Raw genomic sequence first — 16,104 nt, forward strand, 5'->3', positions numbered from 1 at the left:
GTATATTTGGCTTAGCGGTCTGCCACAGACATTTCTTTCTAGAGATTACCTAGTAACTCTAAGTGGCTATTAGATTCTGTCTCCTACTGGTAAGGAGAAAAGAACATTAGAAGAGCATTTCTAAAAATCTTATTTCATTTGGTAATTTGCCTTCTCTGAGTACCGTCTTTTAACTGTTAAAACCTTTCCTGTATACTTGTGCTTTTTGATGCCTAATATTTTTATTATCTTGTGTAGTTTTGCAAAAGAACCTATGAGATCTCTATTCCCATTTCCCCTTTCTTATGTGAGTGTGAATCTGTAAAGTGACAGGAGCAATTGCTTTGTCATAATTCTGATTGTTCCCCCACTTGGGGATGAATTAGCCCTCAAAAACTTAAACTGTTGAACACCTCTGCATGCTGGACCCTTTAAAAAAAATCTCTCTGCTACATGGCTGATGCCTGTCTGCTGGGTACAGAGTCCATGTTACTGACTTATAGATCTTTATCTTCACTGATGTGGAAAGAAAGTTTTACAATGTTAGAAAATTTCCCATTTCTTTCTTGCTAATGTGTATATTTTAAATAGTTTAAAAAACTATTTGTTTCTTTTTCTCTCTTCACACAATATTTTTGGTTTTACAGATTTGAAACATTTGAAATAAATAGTTTTGAACAGTTTTGCATAAATTATGCAAATGAAAAACTACAGCAACAATTCAATATGGTAAGAATTTTCTTTTTTAACTAATATTCTACTATAAATTATTCTTTTGAATTTTACTCTGTCTTTAAAGTCTGGTTTCTGAAGTGAAGTTGTAAATTACAATTATTATCTGGGGTTTAGAACAGCTGAGCTGATGAGGAACTTATGATTAATAAGTAAGTGCAACACCAGAAATATGTTTATGGCCCAGATAGGATTCAAGGTGATCTTTATATTATAGTCTGAGTATACTGAAAATTTGGTCAAAATAAATTGAGTGAGGTATGCAGGAAGTATGTTAGGTGGTAACATAGGCAGTATGAAGTTGTGAGCCCAGGATATCCTTCAGTGTGTTGTTCCTATGGAGTTAGGACTATCTTAACTCTTACTTGCTATATCAGCAAAATGCCAGAATAAAAAATCAGAATACATTCTCTTTTGTACATATTTTTTACATATGCTGTTTTACATATTCTCTTCAGCAGTCTGAGACATTCACCAGGACAATGGCAATGGGAATATTTTGAGAGAGGCTCTTGTGGAGTAGTAATGTCAAATATCTTCAAGCATTATCATGGTATTGGGGGATTTCAAGGTATTTAAAAATGAGGGACGGTAGATTATAATAGTGAAGAGCAAAAAGTAGACCCCCAAAAGTAAACTGCTTGCATTGGAATCCCCCCCCTTCTCTGTTGATTACTCAAGGGATCTTGGGCAGGTTAATTGACCTTCCTGGGCCTTAGTCTTCTCATATATATAATGGGGATGATGATCATACTTACTATCATGGTTGTATAGATTAAATGAGTTAGAATATGTAAAGTGCTAAGCAGATGCAAAGCACAGTTCTAAGAGCAAGATTAGGGATGGTTATTAGTACTGAAGAAAGAGGATATTAAAAATGAGCCACCTATAGACATTGAAGATGGGAAAGAAGAGAGCTGAATGACAGGAAAAGAGCCTTTAGTATCCTTATCTTATAAAGAGAGAGGTCAAGTGGTATGGTCTATAGTTGATGAGGACAAAAAATAGAAGTTTAAAGGTATTATTTTAAATTACAAAATTAATAAAAATCAAAAGAAGATCTAAAGGTAGTAATATTTGGAGGACAGGAGAGGAGCAGTGGAGAGGTGATATATATGAATTTAGCCTCATCTGTCTCATCAAGAGATCAGTAGATGATTTTTCCAATGAATAAATAAAAAAATAGCAGATAAACATATTCTTTAGAGGTTAAGTACCAGAAGAAACAGCTAAGGTGTTGTCGAGTCACTCGATTCTTGTGCCAGATGCACCAAAGAATTAGAGACCTGAGACCAGAATGGGGAGGTAGAGTTTATTGAGTAGATAAGTACAGTACACTTTGAAGAGAGAAAGTGGGCCACTGCCAGAGCAACAGTAGCAATGGCCCTGACAAGCTCCAGCTGCATCCTTTTAAGTCTGCCTTGTGTACATGTAAATTTGACTTTGACGTTTTTGATGGACAACCGGTGGTTTATATAACATTCTGGCATCTGCGCATGTGTCTACCCATGATGCCTTCTAATTTTTTCTGTATTGTATATTTATTAGTTTCCAATGGGCTTTGTTGTGACTTTGTGTAACCTAAGGGCAAGTTGCATCTTTTGTGTGCATGCTCCGTTCTTGAAAGTCCCCTTGTGGCTTTTGAGCCCGCTCTGTGGCTAGGACTTTCCTGTTCTGTTACCCCTTAGAGGTGGCTCTGAAGGTAGCTCTTAACCCTCTGACGTGGCTCTGAGCCTGTGGCTAGCATCTGCTATATTTCTTCTCACTCATGCCTGCCTAACTGCTTAACGAAAGGAGTTAAAAATGGTTTTCTCCAGAGAGTGAGACTGAGTTGGGGAGGGATGGGACAAGGGATTGTTGCTTGTTTTCACCAAACCTTTAGAATGTTTGATTTTTTAAAAAAATAGTGCATATGCTCTGATAAAAATTTGGACCGTCTTTATTTAGCAAATTAAGCTACTTGGCACAAGGAAATAATGCAGAAGTGATCTTCAAACCTTAGGCTATGACTATTTCTATAAGAATATAATTGGTGTGTTTTTCATCTCTGCATAAGGATCATTAATAAAAACCTATCAGAGACTAATTATTCTGAGTTTCTTCATACTTTGTTTTGTTTTGTTTTGTTTTTTTAGTTTCTTAATACTTTAATCAGAGCCACAGCCTCTGCTCTTTCCTAGTATGTTTTGGCACAACGTGACTAGAAATACAAAGAACCAACACCGGCCTTCATTAGGGACTGGCTAGTTTGTCTATTTCTCAAGGATGCCCTGTCTCTCTCTGCATGTGTGTTTCTGATTCTCTTGTTTCTCTTTCTCTTTCCCTCTGTCTCTATTGATCTGTTTCTCCTTCTTCTCTCTCTGTTTCTCTCCCTCCCTCTCTCTCTCTCTCTGTCTCTCTGTCTCTCTCTCTCTCTCACACACACACACACCCCATACTGCATCTTAGCTTCTCTCTGCACAGCTGCTCCACTCCCTCTTACTATCAGATGGCATATTCTTCCCTTCTGTTCTGTATGTATTTCCTCCCCACTTACTTCAAGCTTCCTGTGAATCCACCAGTGGTTGTATTGCTCCTCTCATCCTCTTAACTCGCTTAGTTCCCATTCATCTTGACTTCTTTCAGCCTCAGCTTACACTGTTAATTGCCTGCTTCCCAGTTCTTAACAGCTGAGGAAGAGATTCTGATTAACTTTGTTCATTTCTTCTTCAGAGATCTCTAGCAATTAACCAGCTGTGACTAGGAACTTGGGGTCTCACAGTGAAGAACTTGTCTGCTTCGGGCCGCTCCCTTGGCAGGGATTATGGGTGGGGCACTGGGTGTGAGAAAGACGGTGTTTGGCATGTTTAGTGCTTGGAGGCATTACTTTTTGACCAAGGATCTCTCGCTGTGTTGAACCTCATGCCAACATTATCTTTTTGACAACTAAGTATCTAAAATTTTTGAGGCCTCATGGACTTTTCCAAATTAGGCAGAGAGATATGGAAGAGAAACAAGCTCTATTTAAAATCTGGAGCACTGTTTCTGTTGTCATTGTGGAGACTGCATATACATTATTGAATTAAAAAAAGACATGGCTCATTGTTTTGGGAAATATTGGTACCATCAGTCAGGGTATCCTGCTGACACCTGGTGCCCCATTTGCCTTCTCATTCATCAAAAGAACAGAAGAAATTTACTTTCTGATTAACATGACATAAATATTCCTATGGATGTTTGTTTTTTTAATTACTAAAGCTTATTGCAGCTGGTAAATGCTGCAGGTGAGCCAGGAAGGGCATTGTAACAAGTACAGAATAAAGTGAAAAAATTCCAGGTGCATAAGGAGAATATGTTTGAGAAATCAGAGTGACACCTAAGTTTCATGGGGTTTGGGGTCCTAGAAAATATGTTGTATGGACATAGCCACAGAGGGCTATTCTTTCCAGAAAAAAACATCAAGATGTACGAGAGAACAAGGGACACAAAAGAGACAAAGGAAAGCAGAAACCCCCAACAACGAATGAGTCAAGGCCATTAACATCTTAGAAAGACTAGAAGTTGTGGGTTGCTGCATTGGGCAGCCTGAAGCAAGAACTGTACCAGTGGTTGGCTTGCCCTTCTGCCTAGACTAACTTAACTACCATTCATCTGCAGAGCTCATGTCACACAGCAGCTTTTCCTCAGGAAAGCATTCCCTCCCCTCTCCTGTGTTCCCCTCACCCCCACCCCGTGTCCAAACTAGATGAGGACTCTTGCTCCCTTATTTTGAATTATTTTCCTTTGTAACACTACAGTTTCTGATCCCATGTGATTATTTGATTTCTATCTGATTTTCCACTAGTCTGCAAACTCTGTGAGGGCAGAACCCGTGTCTACTTTGTTAATGGTGTGTGGTAATTGCACATAGAGAAAGTGGATACTTATATTTGTCTGAACGAGTGAATGAAGATAAGCAGTGGTGAGGTTGGTGGCCAATGCCTTTAGCAGAAACAGTGGTACCTTGCTACTTGTTGCAGCTGCTTGCAGCAGTGGATGTAGAATCTAGAAAAGTGAGCTGTAGATTCCCTGATGTGGAAAATAATGGAGGCAGACACAAAAGACTGTTAGCTAATTCTGAGGCACATGAACTTCAATATCACCGTCCCTTAAGAGCATTACTTCCCCATGCTGTAAGCATCGCCCAGTGTGGTTTAGTAGTCTAAGAGGCATCTGCTCTGCATGGTTGTTCAAGCCAGCTACGGCATTGTTAGAAGCACTGTGCAACAATCTGAGGCCAAAAAGTGTATTGTGCAGTGTTGGATGTATACATATAAAAAATAAATTAAAAAGACTGCTACATTTGTCAGCTATTTAATACATCCACATATCTAGATTTACTTGTTCACCAAGAATCGTTTACAGCTGAAATTGTACTGTCTCTCATTTTTATTTGCTTCTTATTATTGTTCTCTGTATGTAAATCATGTTTCTCCCATGAAATTATTATTGTTGGAAGCCATGGACTATCTCAAATTGTCAGATTTCCTCTTAGAGTGTTTTCTATAAATGTTTTTTCTTGACTAACATTATTTATAATGATTCAGTAACACCAGTTTTTCTTTTTCATTTCAGCATGTCTTCAAATTAGAACAAGAAGAATATATGAAGGAACAAATTCCATGGACACTCATAGATTTTTATGATAATCAGCCTTGCATTAATCTTATAGAATCTAAACTAGGTATTCTAGATTTGCTGGATGAGGAATGCAAGGTAAATATGGTTTTCTGATGTACCCAGTCTATCAGAAGAGGTATGTCTTTGAAGTTAAATGAGTTTAAGCAGAGATTCATTAGTATACCATGAGGTGCCACCGTGGCAAGTGGGGGAGGGGGGTGTCACCCTAGCTTGCATTTTGAAGAGTCACTAGGCCCAAATGGTTCTAACTACAATTGAAACTTGGAGAATTTCCTTTCTCTTTTCAGCTGCTTCTAAGTTGTGTGAAAAATTAACATTAGACATAACTACTACCCAGTGTTAACCACTTCTGTTTTCAGTATGCTTATATTTGGTATTTTTGTTCAGTGGTATGACATATTTAAAGAAATGCAAGAAATTGTACAAAAGATATTCTGAATAATAGTCCTAAATATCTTTGATTTAAAAATTGACTGCTTATTCTTTATTACTGACAGATATGGTAGAAAGGGAGTTTTAGCTTTAATATTTATAGACACAATATACTGGGAAAATAATGGATCTCCAGCTTTACTACTGAGTGATCTTAGACAAATAACCTATCCTTTCTCTTAACTCCTCTGTAGTTTGTATGCCATAAGTTACAACTTACCATAGATTGGTTCTCCTAAGCATCCAGATTTCCTACAACATTAAGAATGAATATGATGCTCAGTTTCACTTGAAATTTAAAAAATGCAAATGAGGGGCGCGTGGGTGGCTCAGTCGGTTGGGCGTCCCACTTCAGCTCAGGTCACGATCTCGCGGTCCGTGAGTTCAAGCCCCGCGTCGGGCTCTGGGCTGATGGCTCAGAGCCTGGAGCCTGCTTCCGATTCTGTGTCTCCCTCTCTCTCTGCCCCTCCCCTGTTCATGCTCTGTCTCTCTCTGTCTCAAAAATAAATAAACATTAAAAAAATTTTTTTTAATAAAAAATGCAAATGAAAACAAAAATGGGATACTGCTTTTTACCTATAAGATAGGCGAGTTTATTTTTTATTTACTTATTTTTTTAACGTTTATTTATTTTTGAGACAGAGAGACACAGAGCATGAATGGGGGAGGGTCAGAGAGAGAGGGAGACACAGAATCTGAAACAGGCTCCAGGCTCTGAGCAGTCAGCACAGAGCCCGACGCGGGGCTCAAACTCACGGACTGCGAGCTCATGACCTGAGCCGCAGTCAGACACTTAACCAACTGAGCCACCCAGGCGCCGCAAGATAGGCGAGTTTAAATTTGATAATACCTTTCACTTGATAATACCAAATGAATGTTTATTGCATCTATACTCTTGAGGAAGGGCACGAGTTAATACAACATAGTTTTGAGGAAAGTTGACAATATTTATCAAAACTATAAGCACATGTACCTTTTGACTCAACAGTGGAACTGTTGGGAGTTCACACTATGAGTATGCTTGCAAAAGTATCAAAGGTATACATGTGAAAGAAGTAATGGTGACCATTTTATAATAATAAAAAAAAAAGAATAACAACCTGGTGGCCATAAATACAAGAATGCTATCATTAAGAAAAAAATGCAAGGAGCTTATAGAATGATCCTATTTGTGTGCATGCCTTTAGTCAAAAAGAAAAAAGTTGGTGCAAATGATGAGAGATCACTCTTCATTTTATACCTTTCTGAATTATATAAATATTTCACTCTGTGCAGCTGTTAAGAACTTAAAAAAAAATACATGATATGGGGCACCTGGCAGGCTCAGTCAGTAGAGCACATGACTCTTGATCTCGGGGTGATGAGTTCAAACCCCACGTTGGGCGTATAGCTTACTTAAAAAAAATACGTGAAATCATAGTAGTTCATCTTTTATTTGTCAGGCTTTTGTTGTGTTAAAAACAGAATATTTATTTGATTATTCCTGGTATAGGCAGATGGAGTTGCCCAAAGATTGGGCTGACTCACCCGTGGGAAGGTCTCAATCAATGCTTTTCATTAGTAATTGATTTTGGCATCTAAATGAAAAATGTGGAAGGAATGAGTTCCTAATTGAATATAAAAGTTGTTGGAAAAGCAAAAAAATGCTTTCTTGGTTAATGCATGAGAAGAATCTCATAACAATATTCACCTTGGCTGTTGTTGGTTTTCTTTCTTCTTAACTCCTCTAAATGTAGATGCCTAAAGGTACAGATGACACTTGGGCCCAAAAATTGTACAACACACATTTGAACAAATGTGCACTCTTTGAAAAGCCCCGTCTGTCAAACAAAGCTTTCATCATCCAACATTTTGCTGACAAAGTAAGGAAGCTTTATTATATTTTTTCTTTCTGAATACTTAAGTTCAAAGAGGAAAAAAATCAATAGTCAAGCGATACCAATTTTTTCTTTGCTGAAGTTTGCGTTCTTTAGGACCTTATAGGAAATGTGTTGCTTTGTCAGTTTTCCTTTCCTTCAACCTAGATGGAATTATATCATGAAATAAATATGAGTCTACAATCCTGTATATTTCTGCAAACCAAGGAACTCTGAAAGTTAAAAAATCTTTTCATCATTTATTTCTTGGCTAAACCTGATCTGTGACCTGAACTAACATGAGGTTATATATAGTATTTATTTATCCCAGTAAGGCTGGATATTTATGTACTTCAATGTAGAAATGTTAATGTGTTTGATTACAGATTGCTGCCTCAGATTGCTGAAAAATTTGGAGGGGTCAGAATAGAGCCTGTGGACTTGTATCCCCCTCTGTGTTTGAGTCAGTCGGTCCTTGCTGACAGTGCACGCAGACTCGCTGCTTCACAAGTTCAGTAGTGTACCTAGAAAATCAAGAGCCATGAGACTAATTTATATTTCAAGGAAGTGTAAATAGGCATTGGGGGTAAGCTCTCTGGGGTCTCCTTCAGGAATTGAAGACCTTCTGAATCTCCTTAATCCTCTCTGGAAGCCTAAGAATGTGACTTTAGGTCACCTAAGGGCTTTGCGGTATTGGCTGGGGAGCACCCTGAGTGGTAGATGCCTGAAGTAGTTGGCGGTTTGGAAGCAGGAACAGTCCCTTCTCGAGTAGTTCCACTTACCAGTCACATCGTATTTACCCAGCCTCCACCTCAGCTCTCAGTCAGGCAGCCATTTGTTCCTTCTGATCTCTCTCCCAATTTAATCTCTTCTCTCCCAAGAGGACTACCCTTCCTGGATGGTGATCTCAGTCATAAGAAAATACATTGGGTTAGCCTTGGAAGAGCCCTTTTCAGCCAGCATGGGAGATGAGAGTCAACTTCTTATGAGTCTCATTACCCATGAATTGGGAAGATCTATTAGACCACAATTAATCAGTACTACCACTGTTCCCTAGGAAAAACAGTATTTGAGGAGTTTTACTCTAGAGTTCACGTACTTCTTCCCAAGAATGGTACTGATTTCTTAGAATAAAACCGATTCCAGTTTGCTGAGAGCCAGTCATATAGCCTGAGCTAAAAAGCATTTTTGTTGTCGATGACAATAATATCTGTTCAAAAGTTCTGTTAAGGAGATTTTGCATGTGTTTTCAGGTGGAATACCAGTGTGAAGGCTTTCTGGAAAAGAATAAAGACACTGTTTTTGAAGAACAAATTAAAGTTCTGAAATCAAGCAAGGTAATTATGTATATACATGTAACTATGTATATACTGTCTCTAATCGCTAATGATCTTAAAGTGTTAAGTAATAAAACATTAGATTTTTATTTTTTTAAGTTTATTTTTTTAATTTATTTTGAGAGAGAGAGAGAGAGCAAACAGGGGAGGGGCAGAGAGCAAGGGAGACAGAATCCCAAGCAGGCTTCCTGCTATCAGTGCAGAGCCCGATGTGGGCCTCAGACTCACAAACCATGAGATCATGACCTGAGCCAAAATTGAGAGTCGGATATTTAACTGACTGGGCCACCTAGGCGCCCTGAAACATTAGCCTTTTAACAATAATGATGATTTTTCTAACAGAATCAGCTTTACTGTGAGTTTTTAATTTATCAAATACATAACACTTAGTGTGTGTCAGGTCTTGTTTTAAATGCCTTAGAAATGTTAACTCATGTAATTTTTATAATGAGGTGATATTACCATCACTCCCATTTTACAGATGAGGGAATGGAGGCACAGAGATTTCATAGCTAGTAAGTTTTCAAGTCAAATTAAAACACAAGCTGTCTGGCTGAGTCTGTGCTCTTGACCATTATGCAATGTTGTCTTTCAGTTGTATGTGAAATTGCTTTCTCCACACTGGTTCTAGATTCTCTTATGCCATTGTGAGAGACTATGAGAGAAAACAGGGGTTTTTTTTTTTGCTGTGTCATTTTAAAAGGCTGCTCTGGAAACATGGCCTTAAGCACTCCATCCAGATGGAGATTGATCTTTAGATCTCGGAATACAGTTGCAAGTGTGGCCCAGAGTACTTTCAAATTATTTTCCATAGGCATATATACTAGAAAGAGTGCTTTCTGGTTAGAAATGAATATTCCTGATTGCAGAGAATGTGATGACTGCAGTTGATTGGTTATTAGTTTGGTCTCAACCTCCACTCTTTGACTCTCTCTTCAGGAAAAGTTGGGGAGGAGAACACTGCTCACTTTCATCCTGGGGAGCAAACCAGGAAGCCAGTTACTTAGTTCAGCAAAATGAATATTCAATTGTTCAGTAAACAAACAAACAAACAAAAACTAAAATTATTCATGTGAATCATTCTAGACTATTGACTGGCACTTTTGTTTTCCTAGTTTATTCTAAGAGAGACTTTTTAAGTTCAGTGGAATATTCTGTAAACATTTTTACTCTTGTTTTTAGAATTAAAACTTTTACTTTCAATTATTTTGATAATAGAAAGATCATGTAAAGACTAAATTCCAGTTTTAATCCCCAGAAAAGTAATGACATTAAGTAAAAGTCAGTTTTTCACTTATAAGCACTGGGTATTAATGCTTTATAACTTATAGGACTTATGTATAAGAGAAAAATCTTTCACAGTGCCTTTCCCTGAATATTATTCAGTTAGATTATAAATCATTTCTATTTATGAATAGTGATAAAAACCATGAAATTCTTGTATTAACTACTCTGCCTAGGTAATTTAGCTTAAGTGGAACATTCACAGGCACCTGTAATTAGTTGTAGCTTTATTCTGACTAACTTTTCTGATTGGCTAGTGGATCCTTAATTATCAGAAGATAGCCATGCATTCTGAGGGGTTGTTTGGAGGGACTCCAGTCTATATAGCATTGTTGCACTTGGAGTTGGGAGATGGTGTATGATACACATAGCTTGGGTTTGCAAATCAAAACTGTTAGGAACTCTTATTTTACCCCTTTGGAACACAACTTTGGCACTGTAATACAAGATAGTGGTACAACATGTTTTCCTGTTTATAGACAACCAAACTAGAATGTATTACTTATTTTGTAAAGCAAAGGATACGTTCATTTGTGTAGCAAACAGCCATTATTGATATGTTTTATATAACAATTTGTTTTATACATCATGAGTTATTTCCTAAATTACCCTTATGATTAATATGCACATCAGGAGCAAATGAAATTTTATGATTTTTTTTTTAATGTTTGTATTTATTTTTGAAGGAGAGAGTGAGACAGAGCATGAGTGGGGGAGGAACAGAGAGAGAGGGAGACACAGAATCTGAAGCAGGCTCCAGGCTCTGAGCTGTCAGTACAGAACCGTGAGATCATGACCTGAGCCGAAGTCGGACACTCAACCGACTGAGCCACCCAGGCGCCCCATGATTTTGTTTTTTAATGAAACGGCTCTCCTAAGAAAATTATTTTTTCGGCAGATATGCCAAAATTTTAGACAAATAATTGGTAGTTGCAATTATAATTTGAAGGATTTACTTTATGTGGAATATGGCACTCTTTAAAAGATACCTACATATATCAAGATTTTCTTGTGGATTAGTTTGAAGTCTCTTTTATTCCATAAAATTTCTCCCAACCATATTGACTAATACCATCCATCCACTTGTTAAGTGCCAGATCTTTTTTTTTAAATATTTGTTTATTTTTGGGAGAGTACAAGTGGAGAAGGGATGGGGGATGAGGGGGAACAGAGGATCTGATAGGCTAACATCAGCGAGCCTGATGTGGGGCTTGAACTCATGACCTGAGATCATGACCTGAGCTGAAGTTGGATGCTCAACCAACTGAGCCATCCAGACGCCCCATGCTAGATCTTTTAATAGTCTTTCATAGTGCTAACCTGGTACAACACAAGATTGATTGCAGGAATTATGCAATCAAGTTATCAATCCCTTGAAAACAAATATAAAAGGTTACAGGACAAGGACAGGGCTTTTAACTTTTTTCCTTATAATCTATGCTATTTTCTAAAATTTATTATTAATTCATGATTATTTTTGAATCTTATGATATTAAAAAACTAGTTCATGACACCCTTCTTGCTGAGATCTCCAGTGATTTTTTTTTTTTAAGCTGGTGCTTACCATTTGAATTAATAGACAGTTGAAACATGATGATAAAACATTTTGTGGAGCTGGGACTTTATTGAAAGATAGGACTTTCAATTAGTATTTTGCTCATAAAATAATTAAAGACGAGTAATATGTTTATAGTGGCCATTTCCTGTAGATTAGGATTTCAAGTGTTACTGGAGTAGTTTTGATTTTGTTTCCCCCAAACATGGTCATAGAATCGTTGCTTTTTCCCCCTATATTTTTGTAGCATTTGTGTCACCTTCTTCTGTCTTTAGCTCCTAACACAGATATTGATTATATTTGAAATGGGACTCTCAAAGGAGTTACTTAAGGAAGGGAATCACTGTGGATTCCAAGTCTTCAACATTGTTTTGTGAAGGTTTACATTTGTGTTTATTTAGAGTGTAATTTTCTTTTATTGTTTCTGACTCAGTTTAAGATGCTACCAGAACTATTTCAAGATGATGAGAAGGCCATCAGTCCAACCTCAGCCACCTCGTCAGGGCGCACGCCCCTCACCCGCACTCCTGCAAAACTGACCAAAGGTAGACCAGGCCAGACAGCCAAAGAGCACAAGAAAACAGTGGGGCACCAGGTGAGTTCAGGGAGCTGCCACTGCAGGGCTCCTTCCCCTCAAGCTTAGCTGAAGTCTCAGATCTTCTTCTGTTAGCACCCCAGAGGAGGTGAAGAGAGACTAGAGCTTTTACTGTGGGAACATGTAAAACTCCTCCTGCTCCTCTCCACCCAGGCTTAGACCCATGACTGTTTAAGCCTTTCCCCAAATAATTTTCTCTAGGTCTTCATTCTGGTAGTGCATATCCTCCCTCACAGACCACTGCTGCCTTTTGTTTGTCCTCTGGTTCTTTCCTCTCTGGATTTGTACAGAGCACCGGCTCCCTCAGTGCAGAAGCAGAAGCCTCTCCTTTTTTTTGATGTTCTCGGCTCTGTGGGGAATAGGAGATATTACTCACATATGTAGTGTCTGGACAAAGCTGGGTGCTCTGGATGGGAAGCCAGTCAGCTTGCTTTCCTGTGTGGGGGGCCCTATGCCCAGGTAAAATAAGAAACAGGGACTGAGACAGGACCACAGCCTCCAGGCTTGACCCTGTGTCCCTAATGGTAACTCCAAACTGGCTATACGCCCCCATCCTCCTGCTCACTTCCTGTGCTCTTGTAAGTCCCCTGCTTCTTTATTAGTATCTTGCAGCAGAATTTCCACTATACGTAATTAAATGGATTTATTATTCTTAAAGGAAAGTTATATTTTTAGTCAAAACTCCAGGTTCACAACAAAAAGCTACAGAAGCGTGTGTTCAAGGGGTGGGGGTGGGGGTGAACTCTAATGGAAATGATGGACTTTGGGTGAATAATTTGTCAAAGCAGGTTCATCAGTTGTAACAAATATACCACTCTGATGAGAACACTGATAATGGGGGAGGCTGTACCTGTGTGGGGGCAGGAGATATATGGAAAATGCATATAACTTTTTTTTTTTTTTAAGAGAGAGAGAGAGAGTGTGTGTATGTGCAAGTGAGTGAAGGGCAGAGAGGGAGAGAGAGAAAATCCCACGAGGGACAGAGAGAGAGAGAGATTTGGGGCTTACCTGAAGTGGGGCTCGTGTTTTTACTCAAAGCGGGGCTCACCTGAAGTGGTGCATGAGCTCACCCGTTACAGGACTCGAACTCACAAACTGTAATATTGTGACCTGAGCCAAAGTCAGATGCTTAACCAACTGAGCCACTCAGGCACCCACATCCTTGTATCTTCTATTTAATTTTGCTATGAACCTAAAACTGCTCTAAGAAAATAAGTCTGTAAAAAAGGAGTGGCAGGGAAAAGTGGTGGGAGGAGAACAAATGTATATTAGTAGAATAAGCCTGTATAAATGGCAGAGTTTAAGCAAATCTTAACCTAAAGCCCTGTATTCTTAAATAGTAGCAGCCCCCCTTTGAGGCTGGATCAAATTCATAGGTGGCAAAATCATCTCCCATAGTGTCATTAAAATTTTTTTAATTGTTTTATATCATCATTGATTTTGACAAAACCTTGATGTCCCTTTCTGTTCTGTTTTCCATGCAGTTCCGAAACTCCCTTCACCTGCTTATGGAGACCCTCAATGCCACTACCCCTCACTATGTGCGCTGTATTAAGCCCAATGACTTCAAGTTCCCATTCACGTAAGTATTTCCCAACTACTAAATTAAAAAGAGTTCACCTCCCATAAGGATTTCCATACCAACAGAAGGAAAAAAATATTTGGGTAAATTTTGTTTGTTTTTGTTTTTTAGTTTTTGTTTCCCTTTGAGAATACGATAACAAATTAGCGGTAAATCAGCCGGTGGTCTTTTAAAGATTTTAGAAGTTGAGGTCAACCAAGCATTCCTAGTTCTACCTTCTGTTTTGAATTTATTTTAGTTCAAGATCTTTCTGGGCTTTTGTTAATTTGGGCATTAGTTAACTCCAGAGCTGGATTGGATAAGGCTGCGTTGGTGAATGTTCACAGTTCTCTCTGCTACTTTTCAACTGTTGACGCCATCAGAGAATGTCTACTATTACCAAATGTCTCATCCTACACAAATACCATGTATAAGGGAGAAGTTTTTTTTCTTTTTCCAAAAATGTAAATATTTATTTCTCTAATTTTGAAAGTAATGCATGTGCATTGCAAAAACAGTTTTTAAGAAATATAAAATAGGATAAAAACAATCGAAAAAACATTCATTATACCCTGAGAGATAACTGGTATTAACTCACATAGATCCTTCTTGACCAACCAACATCCCTTCCTTCTCTGCTCTGAGTGTGTGTGTGACAGACAGAGACAGAGACTAAGAGGTAGAATGAGAAAGAGAGACAGTAATAAAAGGAAGCAACTTGTGCTGTAATTGCTGTTTTGTATCTGCTTTTAACTTAATATGGATATTTTACATGTTAGAAAGTAAAAATCCGTATTATCATTTTAATGACTACATAGTATCTCATTGTATAAACATACCATCATTTATTTAAATTATTCCCTCTTGATGACCATTTAAGTTATTCCAGCGATGCTACAATAAATATATTTTGCCAAACATTCTTGTATATTTGCCTGATTATCTTCTTAGGATAATATATTTCCAGAAGTGGAGTTTCTGGGTCATAGATTAGGCACATTTACCAAAGGTTGTAATAATTCCCACTCCCACCCTATAATGTATGAGTGCTCATTTTCCTACATCCTGCCGATCCTGTCCTCTGAGATTCTGCCTTAGATGCAGGGCAGTTCTGAATGGTGCCGAGAAGCCCTTTCTGGAGGAAATGGGAGGCAGGAAAAGCTGCCACATCCAGGGCCACTCTCCTGGACAAACCTAGGGGTGTTACTTTCTATCAGCCAACCTCATCTCCCACCACCAACAGAATGCTTGACAAGACAGCACAGCAGGAGGCTCGGATAGGGTACTCCAGGTTTAACTGGGGGTCTACAAAGAGTGATCATCCAGCAGGAAGCAGGCCTCGCTACTTCCTCTTCTAGTGTCAGTTTAATGTTACACGCCAGTTAACGGCATGAGTAAATATGAGTAAAATAAACATAACATATATAAGATACAATACAAAATAAAAATATTTCTCCTTGATGCGGACACTATAAATGCACACACAAAGTTGAATAGCTTTTAGAACACCACTATATTTTTTTAAATAATTAAATAGGGCATATTTAATTTGTTCCTCTTAGAGAAATCTCCAGAGCTGGCCAGTCTTTATTCCAGGTAGGTGTATAGAGTGAGCTAAAGAATTAAGAAAACAGCTCATCAGGCCAAGGCATTTAATGAGTATAGGCAAAATAGAGAGGGGCTTGGGGTTTTTAAAAATATGCTCAGTGGTATTCTTATGGGTCTGTGGTATGAGCTACAGATAATGTTTACAGCTCTTAATCTTTCCTGCTGATTGTCTCCTCCCCACTGTCATACAGAGTTTTCCCTGTTGATCACTGCTCCAACTTTGGAATGTTTTCTTTTCTAACTTATCCATTTGATTCTTTACAAAATAATTTATTCTCTGGACTGAGGGGAGTACTTTGTGGCTATAACCAGGCTTCTTTGTGTATTACTGATGCTCACTTGTACACATAGGTTTGATGAGAAGAGGGCGGTGCAGCAACTGAGAGCATGTGGTGTCCTGGAAACCATCCGCATCAGTGCAGCAGGCTTCCCCTCACGGTGAGCGTGGCAGTTTTCAAATATAAGGGATCCTATGGGAGACATTCTTACCTCTTTAAATAAGCTGA

The 16,104-nt window shown here is 38.4% G+C and overlaps 1 protein-coding gene across 5 annotated transcripts in view; it reads left to right on the forward strand.

Moving 5' to 3' along the window:
• MYO5A (myosin VA) overlaps positions 1-16,104 on the forward strand; it is a 188,904-nt gene that overhangs the window by 110,465 nt on the left and 62,335 nt on the right. For all 5 annotated transcript variants that reach the window (XM_047075091.1, XM_047075093.1, XM_047075094.1 and 2 more), the window contains exons 11-17: positions 627-708; positions 5,305-5,445; positions 7,539-7,664; positions 8,912-8,995; positions 12,268-12,429; positions 13,914-14,011; positions 15,950-16,036. In XM_047075091.1, the coding sequence (XP_046931047.1) occupies positions 627-708; positions 5,305-5,445; positions 7,539-7,664; positions 8,912-8,995; positions 12,268-12,429; positions 13,914-14,011; positions 15,950-16,036 (780 nt within the window). The remainder of the gene's footprint in view (positions 1-626; positions 709-5,304; positions 5,446-7,538; positions 7,665-8,911; positions 8,996-12,267; positions 12,430-13,913; positions 14,012-15,949; positions 16,037-16,104) is intronic.

Source organism: Lynx rufus, unplaced genomic scaffold, assembly GCF_022079265.1.
Source record: "Lynx rufus isolate CCGP_SWC_20201006 ecotype Redwood Valley unplaced genomic scaffold, mLynRuf1.p SCAF_13, whole genome shotgun sequence".
Classification (NCBI taxonomy): Eukaryota; Metazoa; Chordata; class Mammalia; order Carnivora; family Felidae; genus Lynx; species Lynx rufus.